This window comes from Ovis aries, chromosome 5 (genome assembly GCF_016772045.2).
Source record: "Ovis aries strain OAR_USU_Benz2616 breed Rambouillet chromosome 5, ARS-UI_Ramb_v3.0, whole genome shotgun sequence".
Taxonomy (NCBI): domain Eukaryota; kingdom Metazoa; phylum Chordata; class Mammalia; order Artiodactyla; family Bovidae; genus Ovis; species Ovis aries.
The window spans coordinates 36,802,481-36,827,620 of NC_056058.1; the positions used below are offsets into that span (position 1 = coordinate 36,802,481).

A 25,140-nucleotide genomic window follows, 5' to 3' on the forward strand; every position below is an offset into this window, starting at 1 on the left:
CCCAATTGCATGTTGATTTACGTAGATTTCTCAGGACTTCTTTCTGAACATTAATCAATGATATTTCTTACATTTGGTGTATAGACTAGAGAAAGTCATTTGTAAAGTGTTACAATACTACCTACTCCAAATTAACTTCTCTGGTAGCTCAGACAGTAAAGTGTCTGCCTACAATGCGGGAGAACCGGGTTCAATCCGTGGGTCGGAAAGATCCGCTGAGGAGGGAAATGGCAACCCGCTCCAGTATTCATGCCTGGAAAATCCCATGGACCGAGGAACCTGGTAGGCTACAGGCCATGGGGTCGCAAAGAGATGGCTTGACTGAGTGACTTCACTTTCACTCCGAAAGTAGTGAAACTCCACTAGTAGGTGGGATGAAAGAAAACGGTTTCACAAATTAATTCAAAATACCCTAATAATTCTATTTTGGTTTATAGTATCTCAATTTTAGGAGTAATATTATCAACTTCTTGATTACCTGTACAGATGGATGGGAAAAAACCTCAGGTCTATAGATTGCAATGAGTAATGCAAAAACTTTTCAAATGCATTCATCTGATTGTTTTCCAGAATATCTATGTTTTGTTATATAATAAATATTTTCAAACAAAATCAACATGTTTTAATTTCCTTTAAACCATCCAGGCTTCATTAAACTCTTTTCACTTACTAAACTTCTGTATCTTCTTTGTTTTGACATACTCTTCTTTGCTCTTATCTCTTCTGTATGTCAGGAAGTTTTCATTTAGTTTAATACTGAACTACTCAATAAGCAGCTACTTGATTTTTTTTTTTTTTTTGGCTGCATCACCTGGCATGTAGGATTTTCGTTTTCCGACCAGGATCAAACCCGTCCCCTGCAGTGGAAGCCCGGAGTCCCAACCACTGAACCACCAGGGAAGTCACAACTACTTGATTTTTAATGATGACTTCAGAGGAGTGGTCCTCACCAGGTGCTTTATCCCTTTTATAGTTATTTGCACCCATCTCTTGGAATGGACATAGTAATAACATTTTTTGTTGTTGAGAGCTCTTTTCAGTCATTATCCCTAAGAACAAAGAAGAGTTGGTTCTAAATTCAATTCAGATTTAAAATTATTAAAATTTACCCCAAACAATACAAAATTTGGTTTTATTTTTGCCCTTCAGTTACCCAATGTGAAGTCTGGATGAATAAAGAATGCACAGCTATAGCTTTCTATTTAACTTCTATGTTTGCCATTTAAAATGCTGTTTACCCTCAAACCCTTCTCCTTCGTCATATTCCTTTGCCTCTATTCTATATTGCAGATTTTTTTCTCACCTATTGTAAAAGAAATTGTGATGTCTATTTTCATGCAATTTGATTTTGGAATTTTGTCACCTGATGTAGTGAGTTCTTCCAAAATAAAATTTTTCCCAATAAAATTTTAAAAAGTAAAATGAAATAAAATGATCCTCTTGCAAATAGCGTATAGTTGGGTTGTGTTTTTTACCCATCCTGCCAATTTTTGTCTTGACTGAAGAGTTTAATCTATTTACATTTAATAAATTACATTTAAAATAATTACTTTTAGCAGCAGCAGCAGCAGGAGGGACTTACTTCTGTCATTTTGCAATTATTTTCTATTTCCCTTATAGCTTTTGTTCCTCATTTCTTGTGTTTACTTCTTTTGCATCACTTTTTGTAGTGAAACATTAAAATTCCTTTCTTGTTTCTTTTTGGGTACATTCTTTTCTTTTCTTTTTTTTTTTTTTGCCATACCTTGTCACACACGGGATCTTAATTCCCCAGTAAGGGACTGAGGCTGTGTCTTATGCAGTGGAAGCATGGCGTCTTAACCACTGGACTGCCAGCAAAGTCCCTGTGAATATTCTTTAGCTCTTTTCTTTGTGGTTACCATGGAAATTATATTTAACATCCTAAAGTTATAACAATCTAATTTGAATTTATACTAACTTACCTTCAATAACATATAAAAACTCTGCTCCTTTAACAGCTCTGTTCTCACCCCTTTCAGTTGTTTATTACAAAATTTTATCTTTATACATTGTAATGGTTATTTTTTACTATAAAAAGAAACTAACAGTTGGTGCATGCAATAAGCTGAATAAATCTCCAAAAATTATGCTGAGTGAAAAAAGCCAATCTCAGAAAGTCACATACTGTATGATTCCATTTATATAACATTTTTGAAATGACAAAGTTATAGAAATGGAAAACAGACTAGTGGTTGTCTGAGCTAAGAGGGAGTTAGGGGTAGGGTAAGAGGGTAGGGAAGTGGGTGTGGCTATAACAGGACAACATGAAATATCCTTGTGGTGATGGAACTACTGTATCTGGACTGTATCAATGTCAATATCCTAGTTGGGATATCGTGTTATACTTTGCCAAGAGGTGATGGGACCAGATGCCATAATCTTCGTTTTCTGAATGTTGAGTTTTAAGCCAATTTTTTCACTCTCCTCTTTCACTTTCATCAAGAGGCTCTTTAGTTCTTCTTCACTTTCTGCCATAAGGGTGGTGTCATCTGCATATCTGAGGTTATTGATATTTCTCCCAGCAGTCTTGATTCCAGCTTGTGCTTCATCTGGCCTGGAATTTCACATGATGTACTCTGCATATAAGTTAAATAAGTAGGGTGACAATATACAGCCTTGACGTACTCCTTTCCCAATTTGGAATCAGTCTGTTGTTCCACGTCCAGTTGTAACTGTTGTTTCTTGACCTGCATACAGATTTCTCAGGAGGCAGGTCAGGTGGTCTGGTATTCTCATCTCTTTAAGAACTTTCCACAGTTTGTTGTGATCCACTTTGATGTAGTCAATAAAGCAGAATAGATGTTTTTCTGGAACTCTCTTGCTTTTTCAATGATCTAATGGATGTTGGCAGTTTGATTTCTAGTTCCTCTGCCTTTTCTAAATCCAGCTTGAACATCTGTAAGTTCATGGTTCATGTACTGCTGAAGCCTGGCTTGGAGAATTTTGAGCATTACTTTGCTAACATGTGAGATGAGTGCAATTGTGTGGTAGTCTGAACATTCTTTGGCATTGCCTTTCTTTGGGATTGGAATGAAAACTGACCTTTTCCAGTCCAGTGGCCATTGCTGAGTTTTCCAAATTTGCTGGCATATTGAGTGCAGCACTTTCACAGCATCATCTTTTAGGACTGGAAATAGCTCAACTGGAATTCCATCACCTCCACTAGCTTTGTTCGTAGTGGTGCTTTCTAAGGCCCACTTGACTTCACATTCCAGGATGTCTGGCTTTAGGTGAGTGATCACACCATTGTGGTTATCTGGGTCATGAAGCTCTTTCTTGTATATTTCGTCTGTGTCCTCTTGCCACCTCTTCTTCTGCTTCTGTTCTGTTAGGTCCATATTTCCTCTGCTTCTGTTTTGTTAGGTCTATCTTCTGCTTCTGTTAGGTCCATACCATTTCTGTCATTTATTGTGCCCATCTTTGCATGAAATGTTTCCTTGGTATCTCTAATTTCCTCGAGGAAATTTCTACTCTTTCCCATTCTATTATTTTCCTCTATTTCTTTGCATTGATCACTGAGGAAGGCTTTCTTATCTTCCTTGCTATTCTTTGGAACTCTGCATTCAAAAGGGTATATCTTTCCTTTTCTCCTTTGCCTTTAGCTTCTCTTCTTTTCTCAGCTATTTGTAAGGCCTCCTCAGACAACCATTTTGCCTTTTTGCATTTCTTTTTCTTGGGGATGGTCTTGATCACTGCCTCTTGTACAATGTCTCAAACCTCCATCCATAGTTCTTCTGTCTATGACATAGGGATTCTGTCTATCAGATCTAATCCCTTGAATCTATTTGTCACTTCCACTGTATAATTGTAAGTGATTTGATTTAGGTCATACCTGAATGGTCTAGTGGTTTTCCCTAATTTCTTCAATTTAAGTCTCAATTTGGCAATAAGGAACTCATGATCTGAGCCACAGTCAGCTCCCAGTCTTGTTTTTGCTGACTGTACAGAGCTTCCCCATCTTTGAATGCAAAGAATATAATCAATCTGATTTCAGTATTGACCATCTGGTGATGTCCATGTGTAGAGTCTTCTCATGCGCTGTTGGAAGAGGGTGTTTGCTATGACCAATGTGTTCTCTTGTCAAAACTCTGTTAGCCTTTGACCTGCTTCATTTTGTACTCCAGGGTCAAATTTGCCTGCTACTCCAGGTATTTCTTGACTTCCTACTTTTGCATTCCAGTCCCCTATAATGAAAAGGACATCTTTTGGGGGTGCTAGTTCTAGAAGGTCTTGTAGGTCTTCATGGAGCCATTCAACTTCAGCTTCTTCAGCATTACTTGTCAGGGCATAGACTTGGATTACTATGATATTGAATGGTTTGCCTTGAAATGAGCAGAAATCATTCTGTTGTTTTTGAGATTGCATCCAAGTACTACATTTCAGACTCTCTTGTTGACTATGATGGTTACTCCATTTCTTCTAAGGGATTCTTGCCCACAGTTCAGTTCAGTTCAGTCACTCAGTCATGTCCGACTCTTTGTGACCCCATGGACTGCAGCACACCAGGCCTCCCTGTCTATCACCAACTCCCAGAGTTTACCCAAACACATGACCATTGAGTTGGTGACCATCTCATCCTCTGTCCTCTTCTCCTCCCACCCTGAATCTGTCCCAGCATCAGGGTCTTTTTCAATGAGTCAGTTCTTTGCATCAGGTGGCAAAGTATTCTTGCCCACAGTAGCAGATATAATTGTCATCTGAGTTAAATTCACCCATTCCAGCCCATTTTAGTTCACTGATTTGTAAAATGTCGATGTTCACTCTTGCCATCTCCTGTTTGACCACTTCCAATTTGCTTTGATTCATGGACCTAACATTCCAGGTTCCTATGTAATATACAGCATTGGACCTGGGTATTGTTTTTGCTTTGGCTCTTTCCCTTCATTCTTTCTGGAGTTATTTCTCCACTGATCTCCAGCAGCATATTGGGCACCTCCCGACCAGGTGAGTTCATCTTTCAGTGTCCTATCTTTTTTGCCTATTCATACTGTTCATGAGGTTCTCAAGGCAAGAATACTGAAGTGGTTTGCCATTCCCTTCTCCAGTGGACCACATTTTGTCAGAACTCTCCACCATGACCTGTCCACCCTGGGTGGCCCTAGATGGCTCATAGTTTCACTGAGTTAGACAAGGCTGTGGTCCATGTAATCAGTTTGGTTAGTTTTCTGTGATTGTGGTTTTCAGTCTGTCTGCCCTCTGATGGACAAGGATAAGAGGCTTATGGAAGCTTCCTGATGGGAACTTATAACAAATGTTGATACCTCAGTGAAAGTGAAAGTCACTAAGTCCTGTTTGACTCCTTGTGACCCCCATGAAATATACGTGTCCGTGGAATATACATATCAATGGACCACAGAGCCCATGGATTCTCCAGGCCAGAACACTGGAATGGGTAGCCTATCCCTTTTCCAGCAGATCTTCCCAACCCAGGAATCGAAATAGGGTCTCTTGCACTGCAGGCGGATTCTTTACCAACTGAGTTACCAGGGAAGATTGGGATGTCTCTAAAAAGCTTAACTTTAAAAATACCTGTAAGTATTATCATAAAATGTTATCATTTGTTAATTCTGTAATTATTTGTTAATTCTGAGTGGTGGTTACAACAGCAGTAACATAGCATGTAGTTAAAACAGCACAAAGAAAAACACAAGCAGAAGCAAGCCCAGAGCGGCAGATCCTACTTCCCAGGGAAGTCAAGCATCCTAGGTGAGGCTCCTGTCCCTTATCATAATTCGCTTGCCGACTCAAAGTACGTTAGTTTCATCATCTGTAAAACAAAACAAACTGATAATCAACACCAGTCACTGGGCGGCGATGAGAGTTAAAGGGGAAAAAAATCCAATTCTGCAGCTCTAACTCGGCCCTAGATAGGAGCTGCGCCCCAATCAGGTACTGCCGCGCCGCGGCCTTGGAGCGTCTGGGATTTGTAGTCCACCCGGCGGAACTCGCTGTCCCGGCAGCTCCCGCGGCGGCGGCTGGGCTACGTGGCGCGGCAGGCTGCGCCTGCGCGGGCAGGTGGGGCAAGATGGCTGCTGAGCGGAGCTTGTGGGTCGTCGGGCTCTGCCCTGGGTCCGGGTTGGGTAGGGTCGTTCGGGTCCTCCTCCTACTGCTGTGGTTTGCGGCCCGCGGAGGCGCGCTGTACTTCCACATTGGGGAGACGGAAAAAAAGTGCTTTATTGAGGAAATTCCGGACGAGACCATGGTTATAGGTACGGGGGAAGGGAGAGACTTTTCAGCAAGACCGCGGTCTTGGGGTGGGGGTGGGGGGAGTGCGGGAAAGTCATGTCTTCAGAGCCGGGAGCAGGCTGCCTCGCAGTGCCCTGGCCACCGTGGACCCGGCGCCACCTCGCGCTCCTCAGACTGGGCTCGCCCCACTTCCCTCCAGGAAACTACCGGACGCAGCTGTATGACAAGCAGCGAGAGGAGTACCAGCCGGCCACCCCTGGGCTTGGCATGTTCGTGGAGGTTAAAGACCCAGAGGATAAAGTGAGTCGGCCCCGCCGAGCCCCGCACCCCCCACCACGCTTTGCACTTGGGCGCCAGATCAAGCAGGCACTGGTACTTCCCCTCATAGTTTCCGGATGTGCTAAACTGGTTAAAAAAAAAAAAACAACAACAACAGTTGGTACTGTGGGAAGAACCTGCGTTTTCACTCCAGTCAAACCTTGGGCTGTTTCAGTGCTAGCTGCTTCTTTCAATTTGTTACTGATCTCAGTGTGACCCCCGCCAAGTCAGTTGCTTTCCCTGAGCTATTTTTCTAGTTTGTGAAATAGAAATTCATCCATCTTACAGATGTGATGTGTGGATTAATTGTGGTGCTGGAAACCAAAGAGCTTTATTGACTCTAAAGCTGTGGCATTTAGACTTTAGGATATCAAGGAACAGGGTACTTTCCAACAAGAATGAGCAGCTTTTAATTTGACAAATAAGGATATTAAACCATATCCCAAACCAACTAAACAAAACCGTTTAGCTGTCACCTTTCACTTACAAGAATCACAGTGAAAGAGTTGAAAGGGCATGAGTTATGAATAAAGTAAAGAGCTTTCCAAGAGTGGCCACATGCCAACTTCATGTCAGTCTCTTGACTCTTTCTCCAGATAGCTCAAAGGCAAGTTTTTGGCAACTGCTGTTAAGCAGCATTGGAACTTTTAGTGTTGTGGGATGTCTCTGCTTGTCAACTTTTAAGGCACTTAGAGCCGTAAGCACCATTCAGCTTGCTCAGAAGGTAAAGCGTCTGTCTACAATGCAGGAGACCCAGGTTCAATCCCTGGGTAGGGAAGATCCCCTGGAGAAGGAAATGGCAATCCACTCCAGGACTATTGCCTGGAAAATCCCATGGACAGAGGAGCCTGGTAGGCTACAGTCCATGGGGTTGCAAAGAGTCGGACACGACTGAGCGACTTCACTCAATGCTCATTGAAGTCTCTGCTCTCCAGGTTATCCTGGCCCGGCAGTATGGCTCTGAAGGCAGATTCACCTTCACCTCCCATACCCCTGGCGAGCATCAGATCTGTCTTCACTCCAATTCCACCAAGTTCTCTCTCTTTGCTGGCGGCATGCTGGTAAGTGGACCCATGTTGGATGTTTTCAACCTATAGCTCATCAAGACGGGGAACTGGTGGTACTGTAGGTAACTATGTCAGATTTTGTGTCTCTTAATACAGCTGAGTTTCCAGTGAACATTAAGGGGGTGGTTGCAGAGCTTTCTGTATATGCTTTGGTGAGAGCATCAGCCAAGGCTTATTCTTGCCTTTGGGCCTAGAGCCCCATAGGGCCAGATACTGAGGAGGCCTCAGTCAGTGTTGGCTAAATGAACAAATGAAGAAAGGTGGGAAGATCAGCTGTTAGGCACTGGCAGGAAGACAGAGCAGGGCTACCTGATTCTCCCAGCCTTCCTTATCTTGTCTGTCTCCAGAGAGTTCACCTGGACATCCAGGTAGGTGAACATGCCAACGACTATGCAGAAATTGCTGCCAAAGACAAGTTGAGTGAGCTGCAGCTACGAGTGCGACAGCTGGTTGAGCAAGTGGAGCAGATCCAGAAAGAGCAGAACTACCAGCGGGTGAGTGGCTGGGCCAGGAGCCGTGGGCCTCTTCCCAGAGGCTGCCCACTGGCTTAGCCAGGAGTTGCACATCAGATTCATTATAAATCCAAGGGACTTCTGTGTCTGTGCTGCACTGCCAGCCTAAAAGGTGGGATGGGTATTACTAACTCTACTTTGTAACTGAGAAGACAGTCTCTTAAGAGGCTGTCATTGTCTTATTAGGAGCCACACAAAGTGACAAAGCAGGAATTGATACCAACACCTGGGGTGTTCTTTCCATGCTTCTCAGTGCTCCCAGGATTAGGGGTTTCAAACTCGCTTGTGTCCCAGAGCCCGGCCTGTACCATGAATGGATCTGTGACCGTAAGGACTGGTAGAATAGCAATCTATCTAAATAGGAAGAGCTGCTGTTGTCAGCTGAGGACAGCATTGCAGAATTGCTCGCTCAGGTTTTAAGAGATACTTAGAGGTCCAGGTTTTGGGGTTTTTTTATGTAAAAAATTCTGAGTTTTAAATGTTGTCTAAACATTGTGTGAGCCTACAAAATACATGTGTGGGGTCAGTTCAGCCCCTGGATCACCAATTTGCAACCTGTGCACACAGTATGCAAGGAGCAGTTTGGGAGATCCAGGCAGAGGGCTCAGAGCAAATCCATTTCTGAGTGTCCCAGGACAGCTCTGTCTGATAGGGTAATGCTACAGCCACTTTACCACTCCTCCAGGCATCACGGTAGGACCAGGTGAGGGCTATACCTGACAGATGAGCCAGTGGACCTGGGAGAAATGAGTGGGTTACCCAGGGGCATATGGCTGGTGAGGATGAAGACAATTCGTTCCCAGGTGGGATGGTTTTTTTCAGACACTTGCAGCTGGAACCTGGGCAAAGTTAGTTGGTCCTGGGGCATCCTCTGGAGAGGGAACCCAGTGGTTCTAGTGGCCCCAGATGAGGCCCAGCCAACTCAGGCTTCTCTTCTGTTTTCCCTTCCCACAGTGGCGAGAGGAACGCTTCCGGCAGACCAGCGAGAGCACCAACCAAAGGGTGCTGTGGTGGTCCATCCTACAGACCCTCATCCTTGTAGCCATTGGTGTCTGGCAGATGAGACACCTCAAGAGCTTCTTTGAAGCCAAGAAGCTGGTGTAGCCATCCCAGGCTTCCCAGGCCAGCCTTCTTCCCTGGCTGGGGAAGAAAGGACCTCCTGGACTGACTGCTCTCTGGCAGGAGGACTGGTTTCCAGCCATGGGTATCTGGAGGGGAGAGGGGCCACAGCCCAAGCCGAGGGTAGCAGCTTGGCTGGCTAATACTGATCAAGTGGTTGGGTAAATGCCTGCTCCCTCCCCTGGGCCCTTTGCAGTAATCTGGTGAAGCCACCGGGAGCCCTACTGACACCTCAGAATCACAGTGTTACTGATCAGGGATGTGAGCCTGTTGTCTGGGGTGACTGGGGGGAGGGGAGGGGGTGGGCAAGCCAGTCTTCCTTTGCTAACTTGGAATTTTGACCAGGTTGGGGCATAGCTGTGATTCCCTGCCACCCAGGAAACCTCACTATTCCCTCCTAGGGCCTAGACCCAGCCTGCTGATCCGGGGTGTGTGTCAATTGAGGGTGGGGTATAGGGAGTTGCAACGTGGGAAAGTAGCCCTGAGGTTGACCCCAGGTTCTTTACGTGGTTGTTCTTTTGGGGACTAAAGAAACTGGGGTCAGGCCAAGCAGAGGCCTTGGTGCTGGTTGGGGATGGGGCCTGCAGAGTCTTAGTTACTGATTTCATTTTCAATAAGTCTAGGTTTGTTACATTGGTTTCCCAATAAAAAAAAAAATTTGACTTCTTGTCCAGTGTAAAGTTACTCTACTGCCAGTGGGCATAGCACTGTAGGGTGCTGGAGGGAATGTCGAGTTTTTCCAGTGGGCAAAGCACTTGACATTCTAAGACGAGTACCCACCTGTGGACTTCATTTCTTTCATTCTCTCCATACCTTCTAGTGGCAGTGGGTGGTAGTCTTGCCCAAAATCATACAACAAGTAAGTTGTGCAGTTGGTGCTAAAATCCACACCATTTCTTCTGTGCATTTGCCATCTCACCAACCTTTCCAAAGCAGGAGGACAGAATTGTTCTGGTGCTTCAAAAAAGTGCCCAGTTAGTGAAGGTAGTGTGCACTGATCAGAGGAGTGCAACACGTGTGGGGAGAACAGGAAGCCCTGGGCTGGGGGCAAGAGGAAGGTACTGATGGGCTTAACCAATAGCATGGAATCTCAACAAGGACTTAAGAGACGAAGGATTCTGATAAGGCGGACAGGGGTGATTGAAGGGAACAGAGGCAAACAGCTGGTGTGGAGATAGGCATTGTTTCAGCTAGAGTTGAGGGGGCAATGAGAAAGCTGGAAAGGAAAGTTGGTTAGTATTAGAAAGTTGAATCCCAGGAAAGAGATTTGGACATTACCAAGTGTTCAACAGAGTTTTGAGTATTAGAACCTTATGAAAATAAATACGAGGAAGGTTAATTTCCTTGTGGCTCAGCCATAAAGAATCCTCCTGCCAGTGCGGGAGATCTGAGTTTGATCCCTTGGTCGGGCAAATCCCCTGGAGAGGGAAACTGCACCCACTTCTTGCCTGGGAAATCCCATGGACAGAGGAGCCTGGCAGGGTACAGTCCATGGGTTTGCAGAGTCAGACATGATTTAGCGACTAAACGACAACAATCCAACAGTGTGTAATGAGATGGGGTGGGAAGGCAAGTTTGGGGACTAGAACTGCTAGGAGCATGTAGTCTGAACACATTCTGCCACCTAGACCTTCACATTTAGGGAGAAAAAAAAAACAGCTTTAAATGACAGAAAAACTGTGACGATAGTTAACCTCATTACTGACGTCATTCAGTAGTATGGTATATTTGTTAAAAATGAATTAACCAGTAGGGATGTGCTCAGTCGTTTCAGTCATATCCGACCCTGAGCCTGCCCACGGGGTTTTCCCAGGCAAGAATACCAGAGTGCGTTGCCATTTCCTTCTCCAGGGTGAACCAATAGGCATAGTCCATGCTTTATGCCCATTTCCTTAGCTGTTACCTTGTGTCTTTTTTGTTCCAAGAGCTCATGTAGGAGGTATCGTTGTTACATTTAGTTGTCTTTTCTCATTGGACCCTTCTTGGCTGTGACAGTTTCTCAGACTTCCCTTGTTAATTGACTTCACAGTTTTCAGGAGTTCAGGTATTTTGTAGAATTTCTCTGAATTGCAATTGCTCTGATACTTTTCTCATGATTAGATTGGGGTCCTGGGTTTTTGAAAGAGCACAGAAAGAAAGTGTCATTCTCATCCCATCATATTAAGGGTACTAATTATCGACATGACTGGATATCACAGTTTAAAATTAGTTAAGGGGCTTCCCGGAGAAGGCAATGGCACCCCACTCCAGTACTCCTGCCTGAAAACTCCCATGGACGGAGGAGCCTGGTAGGCTGCAGTCCATGGGGTCACTAAGAATTGGATGCGACTGAGTGACTTCACTTTCACTTTTCACTTTCATGCATTGGAGAAGGAAATGGCAACCCACTCCAGTGTTCTTGCCTGGAGAATCCCAGGAACGGGGGAGCCTGGTGGGCTGCCGTCTATGGGGTCACACAGAGTCAAACACGACTGATGTGACTTAGCACCAGCAAGGGGCTTCCCTGTGGCTCAGTGGTGAAGAATTTGCCTGTCAATATAAGAAACATGGGTTCAATCCCTGATCTGGGAAGATTCCACTTGCCAAGGAGCGACTAAGCCACGTGCCACAACTATTGAGCCTGTACTCTAGAGCCTGGGAGCCCCAACCACTGAAGCCCGAGTGCCCTAGAGCCTGTGCTCAGAACAAGAGAGGCCATTGCAATGAGAAACCTGAACAACACAGCTAGAGAGTAGCTCCCGCTTATTATAGCAACCAGATAAAAGGTCAAGCAACAACGAAAGCCCACCACAGCCAAAAAATAAAATTAGTTTTAAAATTATTAATTTGGATTTATACATGAAATCTGATTTCTTGAGGTAGATCTAATACTAGAGAGGCTTCATTCTGAGATGACAACAATTAGCTGGATTGAAGAGTCCCCTTAAGGTAACCTTGTACTTTCCAGGCCAGTCCCATCTCCCAGTTTCCATCATTGGCCTTACCTGACTGATTGGTCTCTGCAGGGACCACCCTTGCTTTTGTCATCAGCTAAATCAAGGCTGGATTTGTCAAGGTTTTAATATAAGGTACGGTGACCTGGCAGAGCTTAGCAGGAAGGGACCAGTGGGTTGTATGCTGGGTTAAAGGGAGAAAGGGGGCTGCTGGGAATAATTAATTTCCTACGCATAGTGAAGTCCTCTCAGAACCAGTAGTTGAGATCATAGACTGTGCAACCAAACTACCTGGGCTTATATTCTGAACTACCTCTTCGTGCCATAGTTCACTCGTTAAAGAGGGCATAAGTACAATACACATAAAGACAGAGATAGAAGTAGTAAAGAATTTGGAAAAATGACCGGCACATAGTAAGAACTCAACTGATGTTATTAGCTATTTATTAGAAACCTTAAAGTTTGCCTGGAAGAACAGAGATAAGTCTAATAACTTTCCCGTTCTCTTTTCCTAGGTGGAAATCTGGCCCAGGCAGGGGCTAAGTTCCCACTGTTGACAAGGCCAATATGGGAAGTCAATTTTACTCCCTTCTTCAGTTCTCAACTCAGCTCCACGAAATACTCCTCCCCTGGATGACAGCTGTCATTTATATAGCATTGATGATTGTGTCCATCACTGTACCAAGTGTGTGCTTTTCTCCTTTAATCCTCACAGCAACCATATATACCAGGAACTGCCCCAAAACACAACCAAACTAGGAGAGTCAGGTTTCAAATCCAGCCAATCTGTCTTTAATACCAGTCTCCAAACTACTACTTGAGGTAGTAGGCTGAACGCAAGACAGCCTTGAGCTTAGCCCTGCCCACCTCCAAGCTTGTTGCGGACAAAGAATTTGGAAAAATGACTGGCACATAGTAAGAACTTAGGGTGACGGCAGGACTACTCAGACGCGCTCCCCGCCTTCCCCTGGGAAGAGGAGGAAGATGCAGATTATCCCAGGGCGCTGGTTTGGAAATCTGGAGTTTAAATCCAGTCCCAGCCCGTTGACTTGAGCGCTCTCCCGGGCCTCAACCTCTTGAGACCTCCAGCGGTCCCCGGAAGGAAGTTACCAGTTCAGGCGGTTGCGCGTTCACGTCTTCCTTCGAACGCGGAACCTTTGACACCACAGCTTCGGGGAGCAGACGGCGTAGACGGAGCAACGGACCCAACGGACCAAGGGGCGGGGCGGACGGGCTTAGGCGGGGCGGGAGGCGGAGGCGCCGCGTAGGCCAGGGAGGCCGGGCTGGCCCGGCTTGGTAGCTCTGTACCCATGTGCCGCCGCCTCCCCGAACGATGTTCCCCTCCCGGAGGAAAGCGGCGCAACTGCCCTGGGAGGACGGCAGGTGAGCTCGGCGGCCGGCCCGGTCCCCGTCCTCCCGGGTGCCAGTTCTTTCCGGGCCACCGCGAGGACTCTAGGAGCCCGAGGCCGTTGGGACTCCGTCTCTGCGGGGCTCTCTGAGGGTCTGTGTTTCTCTTTGGGGGTCTCTCTCTGTATTTGGGTTTCTGTTTCTCTCTGCGTCTTTGGCTCTACCAGTCTCCGTCACTCAGCAGGTCTGTATTTCTCCTTTGATTTCCCTTTGTGAGTTTCTGTCCCTCTGTGCGAGTCTCTCTCTTTATGAGTCTCGGTGTTTTTCCACTGACTTCAGTTTTTATGCGGGTCTTAGAGTCCGTTGACCTTTCTCAGTGGATCTCTTGTCTGTCCCTGGTTTCAGAAGGTCTTTATTTCGTATCTCTGGTCTCTGTCTCCCCCATCACATGCCTGTAGCGTCAGACCCTACACTTGTGCTTCCCCATTCTTTGCTGAGCCCCCAGAAGAATACACCAGACAGAAGCTCTGTGCTCTGCCTTGCTGGCCACTGCCTAGCTGGGGCTGAGTTCTTCTCAGACTTAACGTTAGTTCATTTCCGGTGCAGCTGTACTTGAATGTGGCCTGCCCCATGTGTTAGGTGTGGGGTTGACCCAGACCTTAGTTAGTGGTTGTCACTAAAGCAGGATGGGGATGAGCTGTTTGCCGTTAAGATTGGAAGGGACGCCCAGACTTCAGTCTCGAGGTGTACCCTCAAGTCTTCTCAGAACACATGGTAGTGGATCTAGCCTGGTGAATGGCACCTCTTTTCCTGTATGTCTGTTAAGTTTGCCCAAAGGTGTCCAAAGACTTGGGAATATAGTGGGCACAACTCTTTATCTTTGGGAATTTTTCAGACTTGCTGTTGAAGTAAGAAGACAGGAATATAGTAGAAAGCCTAGACTGTGGATTTAGGCCTGGACCAGAATCCTCTTTAATAGCCATGTGACCAGAGCCAACTTAATCTTCCTTCTCAGCTCTTCCATCTCTGAAACAGGGATCATAATATCTCTTCTGCAGGTCTATATGAAGATATAAAGGAGATCACACATATTTAGAAGTCTTGACACTATGCCTGGCACAGAAAATGTGCCAGTTATCTTCCAGTTACTTTTGCAGTTTGGAGTTGCTGTAATCAGAGCAGCTGAGTATTCAAACCTGTGTCACTAAGATTTGTGTGAGGGAAGAAAGGAAAGGTTATGGAGAATTTCCATTTCCTAATTTCTTCCTAAGAATTTTAGGAAGATAACCATATTCCACAAAACTTTACTGGTGTCACTTCATGCTTTTGACAAAGGGGTACAAAGATCCATGCAACAGATGCATACTGAGGTAGCAATTAAGAGTGTTGGCTCTGGAAACAGTCTGTCTGGGTTTGAATCACCCTCTTATTAGCTTTGGACACATACTGATGAAGGAGGCAAAACCTCATCTGGTCTGCCTCCCCACCTCCAGGAACAGGGTGGCCTGGGAGCTGCTGAGACTGCAGATCTGGAGTTTGCCACCAGGTGGCACCAGGAGCAATTGTCAGTGTTATCTGTCCTGAGGAATTGGGATTCAGCTCTGAATTCAGTTGTTCAGTGATTTGGGCCCTTGCAGCACAGGAAGAGAGTGTCCGGGGGAATGTGATCCTAGTAGGAAGGGAATGCTGGACCAAGGGGACAGAAGGTGAAAGTGCATGGAGTGCCCAATCCATGCCATACCCCTGGATAATGGTCACTGCTTCTTCTCCCGAAGGTGGGATATTTCCTCATGTCCATCTCCCCGATCTCTACCCCACCCCCAGCAAGAGCCCAGAGGGAGAATCTATAGAGGTTCCAGCCGTCCCAGGCCAATAGCAGGATTGGCCTCTGCTCTTCCCCAGCGGAAACCCCCACCACATGACAATGGGGGGTAAGTCAGAAGTCCTGCAAGGTTGTCTTGCCATGCTCCCTCTCTGCTGTGTGGGGGACCTGGGCCTGGCTTCAGGGTTGCTTCCAGTTGGCAGTTGTGCCTCTGGAGAGAGACAGGAGTTTGTCTGGCTTTAGTGTGTGACAAGCATGCCCTGAATGCTTGATCCCTTCCTGTAACTCACTTAGCAAGCCCTCTGCTGTATGACTGGTGCTAAGTACACAGCTATGCATCTGATTACCTGTGAAGAAGACAGGCAAGGACACAGGTGATTTCAAAACTCTTAAATGCTTCAAGGAGGGCAGTACCAGATACTCCAGGAACACAAAGGAGGGAGTATGTATCTCAGTCTGTTGTGTATGTGGGCCTAAGGGGTGACCGTGTCGCCATGACATTGGAGTTTGGCCTTGAAGGATCAATGGGGTGCTTCCAGGCAGATGATATAAGGAAAGCCATTTTAGGCAGAAGCAGCAGACTCTGTGAGGGCTAGAGCAGGAAGGAATATGGAGAGTGGCGAAACTGAATTGCTCAGTGTGTAGCACTGGGTGAGTGGCAGGAGCAACTGGAGATGGGGCCAGGTTACAGAGGGGTTTGACTGTCAGATCACAGAGTTTGCTCATTATCTTGTAAACAGGGAGATCATCCATGATTTGAAGGGGTCAGAACAGGGCAAGGACCAGGTGAGACTTGAACTAAAAGGTAGGCAGTGTGTGAGGGAAGAACAAAGGGTACTTAGGAGGTAGAATCCATATGCTATGGTAGCTAATTGGTAATTCTCAGAGATTATAAAGTAAATTGCTTTGCTGATTATTTCAGAAGACAGGAAGCTGCGATTTTCTTGGATTCCTTAGTTCCTTCACTGCCCTCAAGAACTTCCAGAGAGAGGAGCAAAGAAACCAGATGACTTCCATCCATTTGTTTTTTTTCCCAGAACTACCCCAGAGTGTAAGGTATTCTGTTGTTTTTCCACCTTCTGAAAGGTGCCTGGGTGCTGTTCCCAGCCCTCAGCTTTCTTTCCCTCTTCTGTTTCTCATCTTTTGTCACATGAGCTGCCCTGGACTGAAGCTTTGAGATGCATTCTGTGAACTGCCTCTGTTGGTTTGGGCCTCACATTGGTTTGGGGACAGACCTGATCTTCCCAGAGTGAACAGTGGTCTTTTCACTGGGGCTGAAACAGTAAAACAGCTTCCCTCTTTGGGGGAGCTTTCTGGTCTGAGAAGTAGGATGAAGCCCAGCTTTCTGATGAGGGTGAACCTGCAGGGGAACAGGTAGAAGGCAGTGCGTGAGGTCTCTAAGGTGGGCTTCCGCCTTTGGCTCGACATGAGATGTCGTCTTGGGGAGGGGCAAGTGCAAGGGACAAGGAGTCTCTTCCCTGCCCTCGAGCAGCTCTTGGTCTGATCTGGACTCAGGCACAGAGAGTAAGAGAGCATCGAGCAAGTGGCGCAGCTCCCAGACCTGCGAGTGTTTGGAGGGCCTCCTGGAGGTGGGGTGGCTCAGGCTGAACCTAGAGCTGTAAGCCGGATTCTGATGCATGATAGCAACACAAACAAAAGCACTAAAGTTGCTTCTGCACTAATTACCAAGCGCTTGGGGCTGACCAGTCACCTGCGCCTTACTTGTGGGAAGCCAGAGGAGGGTGTGTTCAGGACCTTGGCTCACCTTGCCCTTCTGACCTGCTCCTTGTTCTTGTCCCAGGTCCAGGTTGATGCCTAGTGGCCTCCCCCGGAAATGTTCCGTCTTCCACCTCTTTGTTGCCTGTCTCTTACTGGGCTTCCTCTCCCTGCTCTGGCTGCAGCTAAGCTGCTCTGGGGACGTAGCCCGGGCAGCCAGGGGACAAGGACAGGAGACCCCAGGCCCATCCCGGGCCTGTCCGCCAGAGCCACCTCGTGAGCACTGGGAAGAAGATGAGTCATGGGGCCCCCACCGCCTGGCAGTGCTGGTGCCCTTCCGAGAACGCTTTGAGGAGCTGCTGGTCTTTGTGCCCCACATGCACCGCTTCCTGAGCAAGAAGAAGATCCAGCACCACATCTATGTGCTCAACCAGGTGGATCATTTCAGGTAGGGACCACCTCCAAGCCGGGACCCGCTCACCTGGGCCTCACCTTGCCCTGGTCTCTCCCTTGCCTGCTCCCTTTCCCGACAGCAGTCCAGTACCACGTAGCCCAGGCCCGTGAAAGGCCACCCGGGGCAGAAGCAGAAGGGTGGGAGGTGCTCGACCCCTCTCACTGGGTGTGATGGGAATTTGTGGGGAGGGTTTGGGACTGGGGAGGCCCTGGATCTGGTTTCCATTTTACAAAGGTCCCTTGGCTCCTATTTGTGTACTAGGCCATACCAGGGCAAGAAGGGGAGTGAGAGACCTGTTGGGCAGGCGTTGCCCTTATTGCCATGGCAGACACGGTGGAGAGCAGCAGTGTGGAGGAGGTGCAGGCAGGGCTTGTTGGTGGATTAACTGCAGGGATTAGGGAAAGAGAGGGGTCAAGGGCATGGCTTTAAGGTTGTTAAAAATCTGGCATTAACTTAAAAGCCTTGCCCTCACCAAAAACTGCTCCCCGCCATGATCACAATCCATGCATTGCACAGCCCACCCCCACCTCCTTTTCCTCCAGCTCACTCCGCCTGGGGAACATACTCCAGCAGTTCTTGGAACACGCCAGTTCCTTTAGTTCACGATCCTCCCAGTGTTCTCTGCCTTCCTCCTGACCAGACTTGACTACAACTGAATCCCTGATTTCCCACCTGTCCCTGACCTGCTTCTCCTGCCCTCTTCCTCATTTTAGGCGGTGGAAACTCCACACTCCCAGCTGCTCAGGCCAGAAGGTGCTGGGGTCGTCCTCCACTCCTGCTCTCTCACACAGCACATCTAGTCCACCAGCACAGGTGTCTAGCGTCTGCCCTCCTATCGTCGCCACTGCTGCCTGAATGAAGGCATCATCAGTTCATGCCTAAATTATTGTAGCAGCCTCTTAACCTGTCTCCTTGCTTCCACCCCTCACCTTCCAGGCTTTTCTTATACCAGCTAGAGTGGTCCTGGTGAACACTGAGCTACTGCTCATGGTGCCTTCACTCTTGGCCCTTCAGTGGCTTGCCATCTCATCCAGGGTCAAAGCCCATGTCCTCCAGGGACCTGTCACCCTCTGACCTCATTCCTGAAAACCTCACTCACTCTGCTTGACCACATTGCTGACTGCTCTAGCCTCCAGCCTTGGGAGTCATTTTCCCCTCTGCTCATATCCCCATTCCCGTGATTTCCACAGGGCTCGTTCCCTCAGGCCTTCAGGTTTCTGCTCACGTATCACTCTGTTAGGCTGGCTCTCCCGGACCACCTCGTCTAAAAGGACAGCCCCTACCTGCCAGCGTGTTTTATTCTTCTCACATTGCTTTACTGTTCTCAACATTTACCACTCACTGGCTTGTTGCATGTTTACTCAAGTTTTTTTTTTTCCTTATTAGAATGTCAGCTCCTTGAGGGCAGGGCTTTTATTTCTCACTGCTGTATCTCCCGTGCTCTGAGCAGTTTCTGGGACATGGTAGGTGCTCGGTAAACATTCATTAGATGAGTGGAGGAGCAGCTGGGCAGCCCTGTAGTGAAGTTGGCATCGAGCTGGAGGGCAGCATGGGTACTGGGGTCTGTTGCGTGGAGGACAGGCTCTCACGTAGAGGCTGGGGGAGAGCAAGCTTGCTGCCCCCCTGCCCAGCTTTGGCACCCTGCACAGGTTCAATCGGGCAGCACTCATCAACGCGGGCTTCCTGGAAAGCGGCAACAGCACAGACTACATCGCCATGCACGACGTGGACCTGCTCCCTCTCAATGAGGAGCTGGACTATGGCTTCCCAGAGGCTGGGCCCTTCCACGTGGCCTCCCCAGAGCTCCACCCGCTCTACCACTACAAGACCTACGTTGGTGGCATCCTGCTGCTTTCCAAGCAGCACTACCAGCTGGTGAGGCCTGGCATGCCTGCTCTGCTCAGAGCCAGGCAACACCTACCTGGATGGGGGCTGTGGCCAGAGGAGTGGCAGTTCTGGGGGCCAGTTGCTGGAGGATCCTTCCCAGGGCCAGTGGGGGAGCCCAGGGCTAGCTAGAGGCGTGAGAGAGGAGCAGGACCAAGCATTCCAGTTAGGGAGGGTTTCTGCCTCAGGAGCAGAACCCTCATGTGAACTAGCTTCAGAAGCCCTGTTCTTTGCCTCTCAAAATGGAAAAGTCTGCTCAGCCTATCAGACAGTTGTCACCAGGACATCATTTCACTTTCCATCTCTCAGCTGTGCCTTCTCTAGACTGGATTTACTTTGAGACATTTGCAATACAACATAGTGGTTGTAGCTGCAACCTACATCTGTCTAGGCCCAAGTCCAGTGGAACATGGAGCTCCTTTTTCCAGCAGCCCAGACAGCAGTCCCACAGCTGCTCCATGCTGGCTTTTGATTGGCCTGCCTTGAGTTATGGCTAATCCCTGTGGTAGGGGTGGGAGCGGGATGGTGGGGTGGGAAGAACTGAGTGGCTTAGACCCCCATCTCTTGCTCCTCTGTTCAATCTGTGGCTGAAGCCAGCTTAATGTAAATGAAGCCTGAAGTCATGGCAAAAATAAATGTCTGCCATCTGACTTCAGACACTGTCTCTTTCTTCCATACAGAGGAAGAGACAAGGGCAGAGAGACCCTCAGGAGAAATAGGAGTAGGGGACCAGGCAGAAATAGAGCAGGAGCTGGCACTGTGCCCATCATCAGCTCTTAGAGGTCCCCTCCCAGCAGTCAGACATTTTTGAGAAACTGTTCATCTCACACAAATCCAAGGCCCCATTAGAACAGGCAAAGGAACCTGGGGTATGCTGACTGTTCCCCACTGGTGCCACAGAGGTTGTAAGAACCAAAAGCATCTGAGTGTCCGTTCATAGGAGGAGGAGGAAAGGGGGCCTGTCCTGGCCCCACTTGGGCTTGAGACCCCCAAGTAGGAGACCAAAGAGCATCCCTGGGAGGATGGGGCAAATGACTCTGCCTGTCTTTGTGTCAGTGCAACGGGATGTCCAACCGCTTCTGGGGCTGGGGCCGAGAAGATGACGAGTTCTACCGGCGCATCAAAGGAGCTGGGCTCCAGGTAATGCTCCCCCACCCCCCAACCCGCCACTTCCTCAGCCATCATGGCAGTCCTGAGGTTCCTCTCTGCCTTCAGATGAAGTTCCTGGGGCTGGGAGATGGCACCCTTGGTTCTAATCCCAGCCCTGCCCCTGACTAGTACACCTCTCTTAAAGAATGGGAATACAGGCCCCTGCCTGTGGGCTGTTACCTAGTGGTGAGGGCCAGGGCTCCAGGAGAGGCAGCCTGATCAGCTTCCTTTGGCCTCCTTAGCTTTTCCGCCCTTCGGGTATCACAACGGGGTACAAGACATTCCACCACCTGCATGACCCAGCCTGGAGGAAGAGAGACCAGAAGCGCATCGCGGCTCAAAAACAGGTGATGGCTGATCTCTTGATCAGGGTGGACAGGTGATGGCTGATCTCTTGATCAGGGGTGGACAGGTGCTGGCCAGTCCCTTGATCAGGGTAGGTATGTGGTATATGGGGAACCAGCGGGCCCAAGGTTTTCACCAAGTTCTCATTGTGCCCAAATGGTCCCATCCTCCCCTGCTTGGCCCAGGTCATTGTGGGCATTCTGCTTGGGCACAGGGCCCTCTTCTGGTGGCTGCCATCGCCCCTGGGCCTTGTGGGTCAGCCAAGATGTCAGAGGCCATTTAGGCTATGTGTGTCAGGTTGGGTGGGGACAAGACTCAACTGAAGGTGCCAGAATCCCAGGCAGACCTGGGATACAGGAGTCCACATCTCTCAAATATCTCTCAGAGCCAGATTAGTTGAACTAGAAAACACTTGGTCTCCTGCTGATGGGGATGTGCAGCCATGGGCAGGAGACTTCCTGTCTCTGAGCTTCCCTTTCCCCTCTGTGGGCATCATAGGACCTCTGATGACGAGATCATGGGGGATCAGTGGACAGCTGGCACCTACAAAACCCTGAGTACATGCTCTCTCCCCCCTTCCTTCTCAGGAGCAGTTCAAGGTGGACCGGGAGGGAGGCCTGAGCACAGTGAAGTACCGTGTGGATTCCCGTACAGCCCTGTCTGTGGGCGGGGCCCCCTGCACTGTGCTCAACATCCTGCTGGACTGTGACAAGGCCGCCACCCCATGGTGCACATTCAGTTGAATTGGCTGGACAGTAAGGGAGCTTGTGCCTACAGGCCACACTGCTACTCACGCCCAGGACAAAGCCTTGGCCCAGGCCCAGCTCCAGTAGGACATGGAGTGGCCTGAAGCAGTGGCCAGCCAGCCACATGTTTGCAGCAACCTGGCTCCCAAAGGCAGGTTTGAGCCAGGACAGGACACACACAGGGTGCCTGGGATGCTACCAGCAATAAACAGTGATGGAGAGAGGCTGGGACATGGCTCCCAACTGGGGCTCTCCACCCTGCCTTACTGCTTGCCTTGCCCCGCCCTACCCTCCTTTGTGTGCTGAGATCTGCAAGTTCCTCCCTTTGGACTGCCTCATGCAGAGATACAGTTTAGAAGCCAGGCCACTGATGTGGGTGGCCAGGGCCATCAGGAGGGTTAAAACTGCAGAGACCAGTGTGCAAGCCCTACAAAGGGAGCAGCTGAGACCAGCTCTGGCTGGCTGTCACCGTGCAGGAATGTGGGCCTAGTGTTGCCAGATCTTCTGATTTTTCAAAAGAAACTAGAATTCTGGATTCTTGAATGAAATTGGTTAATTTTTTTAATTGGTTAATTTTTAAATGATGGCAGCTAATTCAAACTTTTAAAAAGTATGGCAGGCCAAACCTGTGGCTGAGGGGGAAGGGAATGGGGCAAAAGAAGACATTTTTCTTTGTTAAAAGCTGGCAAGGAGTTGGGGCAGGGCTGGGGACGATGAGGCCAGGGGAAGCTCAGGTGGGAGAGAAGCCCAAGATACAAGGTCCCTGTTCCCTCCCTCAGCCCAAGGGGTGCTTCATCCCGTCTCACTAAAATGGACGGAAGTAGATCACAAGACTGGAGTGAGCGTAGTTGGGCTACATTGCGGAGACTCATTCAGTCATCGCTTGGGAAGGGAAGACCGTGTTCCTGAGGTGGGAGGAAGATGAGAAGTAGAATCCCCGGAGTGTTCCCACAGTGTGAGGAGAGATTACTGATGGTCATCGGAAGCAACAGAGAGGGAGGGTGGGGAGCCAAGGGAGATGGTGGAACCATCTGGAGGGAAGCCCAGGGCCAATGAGAGAGGGAAGTGAGGGACCCTGAAAGGTAAATGACTCCTTCAAGGCATTTGACTGCAGAAGATTTGGGGCAGAAGTTGGAAGAGACTGGGACCAGTTAAGGTTAGTTTGTTTAACAATAAACAGGACACCTGAAGTGCCAGAGGAAAGATTGAGGTCCCCAGATACAGGAGGGTAGATTGAGCATCTGTACTCCAAAAAGGCTCCTCCTCCAATGGTGGTCTTCAGGTTATTTTGTGCAGCTGTGTGGGTTGTGCACTTACAACCTGAGCATAAACCAAGAGATTTCAGCAAAGAGGAGTGGAGGGAGTGAAGAACTTCAGGCTCCATGTAACTGGTGAGACTTAGAAGAGAGGGTCCTTGGGATTTTAAATTGACCTCACCCAGCAATTCAGCTTTACTTACTGCAGTGAAGGGCAAACAAATCTTGATGACAGTGCAAGGGTAGTAAAGGGGCTTTCTTGACTTGAGGCCCAGGGGAGGGGAATGGTGCACTTTCTGTATGCTGGTCTCCTGGACAGCCCTGACTGTGTTATCTTGGACTTAAGTCACGAAGCCTTTTGGAGTTGGAGTAGGTATGACTGCCCCCAGCTCTATACTCACCTGGCAGATAAGAAGACAAAAAAGGTGGGGGACTCGTTCCTTTCCACCTGCCCTGAGAGGTGGGATGAGCAGGAGAAGAGTAGGATCAGCCAGCTCAGCCTGGGCTGGGTGCGTCTCTAACCCTGCACTCCCACGCTCTCACGACCACCACTACCACCTCCATGATCCAGACAGCAGAAGGCACCCCAGGCCAGGCCTGATGCAGCTGTAATCTTCAGCCCACCCTCACTCCCCATCTCGGGACTCCCCTAAACCTTTCTGGGAGAGCAGGAGAAAGCTAAGAGGTGGTCAGTAATGAAGAAGCAGAGAGCTCTTCCGCCGCCTCAGCACCTTGGCAGCTCCTCTCGAGTGGAACAGGCGCCCCAGCCTTGCTGGTCAGTATGTGACTGATGTGAACCCAGGATATAGGAGCACCTGGCACATGCTTCGCCTGTGATTCTATGATGACAGCCGGCACTTGTTGAGCATTCTCACGTACAAAATTTAGTACCCTGGGTTATTTCATGTAGGTCTTCACCTAGGAGCTGGGCCCTGTTTTATTAGCCTGTTTTATAGATGAGGATGGTGGAGCACAGAGAGGTAAGAAACTTGCCCAGGGTCACAAGGCTGGTAAGTAGTGGAGCTTGGGATTTGGATCCCTGGAACCTGTCTTCTGAGCAGGAAAAAAACTGGAGAAAATCTAGGTGATTTTGGTTTGGCAGTGAATTTTTAGATACCAAAAATATGATCCATGAAAGAAATAGTTGATGTTAGACTTTTATTAAAACTTAAAACTTCTGCTCTGTGAAAGCAACTGTTAAGAGAATGAAAAGACAAGCCATAAACTAGAAAAAAAATTTGTAAAGCATGCCTGATAAAGGACTTGTACCCAAAATATACAATGAGTTTTAAAATTCAACAGTAAGATAAGAAAAACCCAAGTAAAAAACAGGCAAAAGATCTGAACAGACACTTCATCAACAAAGATACGCAAATGGAAAATAAGCATATGAAAAGATGCTCAACATAATTTGTCATTCATTAGGGAATTGCAAATTTAAAACAACAATGAGACACTAATACATACCTGTTAGAATGCCTAAAACCCAAAAAACTATCAAATGCTGGTGAGGATGTGGAGCGATGGGAAACACTCACTGTTGCAGGTGAGAATGCAAATGATAAACTCATTTTGGAAGATGGTATGGCAGTTTCATACAAAGCCGAGCATAATCTTACCATATCAGTGAGCTTGCTGCTAGGTACTTTCCCAACTGACTGAAAATTTGTGTCCTCACGAAAACCTACATGTGAATGTTTTATGGAAGATTTATTTGTAGTCACTTAAGTACAAGAAGTGACCAAGATTTCCATCAATATGTGAATGGATAAAAAAAAAAAACTAGTGGCACATTTATACAATGGAGTACTATGCAGCACTAAAAAGAAATGAGCTACCAAGTCACAAAAAGACGTGGAGGACCATAAATGTGGCTGAGTGAAAGAAACCAGTCTAGAAAAGGTATGTAGAGAATTCCCTTTTGGTCCAGTGATTAGGACTCTGGGCTTCTACTTCAAGGGGCATAGATATGATCTCCGATTAGGGAACTAAGATCCTACAAGCCCTTTTGTGGCGCAATCAAAAAGTGAGCCTTAATGTATGCAAATTTTAAAAAAATTTAGGAGGTAAGAGGATCACAGGAAGGAATGCACACTGCGGCAAGAAAATCTAGCTGCCTTATATTACAAAACAGCCTCACTGAAGAGGATGTGGGAGAAGATGCTGACCTAACACTGGGAAGTACGCAGTCTGTAAGACTACAGTCAAAAAAGTGCGTGTGTGCAGGATCCTCTAGGAGTTTCCATAGGGATATGGTATGCTTGC

General features: G+C 48.0%; 2 protein-coding genes across 2 annotated transcripts; both read left to right on the top strand.

The window, feature by feature from the left end:
• Nucleotides 1-6,034: 6,034 nt before the first annotated feature.
• Nucleotides 6,035-9,885, top strand: LOC101102809 (transmembrane emp24 domain-containing protein 9). The gene is made up of 5 exons (XM_004008723.5): nt 6,035-6,230; nt 6,407-6,507; nt 7,461-7,586; nt 7,940-8,086; nt 9,059-9,885. Exons 1-5 carry the CDS (start codon nt 6,047-6,049, stop codon nt 9,206-9,208), a joined length of 708 nt encoding a protein of 235 aa, XP_004008772.1. The 5' UTR covers nt 6,035-6,046; the 3' UTR covers nt 9,209-9,885.
• Nucleotides 9,886-13,412: 3,527 nt separating this feature from the next.
• Nucleotides 13,413-21,700, top strand: B4GALT7 (beta-1,4-galactosyltransferase 7; the record flags this gene model as incomplete). The annotated part of the gene is given in 7 exon segments (NM_001168634.1): nt 13,413-13,539; nt 16,248-16,316; nt 17,125-17,489; nt 19,145-19,370; nt 20,436-20,519; nt 20,771-20,875; nt 21,461-21,700. Coding segments are annotated over 5 exon segments (936 nt in total), but the record flags the coding sequence as incomplete, so codon positions are not given.
• Between the last annotated feature and the right edge of the window lie 3,440 nt (nt 21,701-25,140).

Coding starts and splice junctions, on each gene's coding strand:
- LOC101102809 (XM_004008723.5), top strand. CDS start 6,047: ATGGCTGCTGAGCGGAGCTTGTGGGTCGTCGGGCTCTGCCCTGGGTCC. Junction 6,231..6,406: donor GGACGAGACCATGGTTATAG/GTACGGGGGAAG, acceptor ACTTCCCTCCAG/GAAACTACCGGACGCAGCTG. Junction 6,508..7,460: donor TTAAAGACCCAGAGGATAAA/GTGAGTCGGCCC, acceptor TCTGCTCTCCAG/GTTATCCTGGCCCGGCAGTA.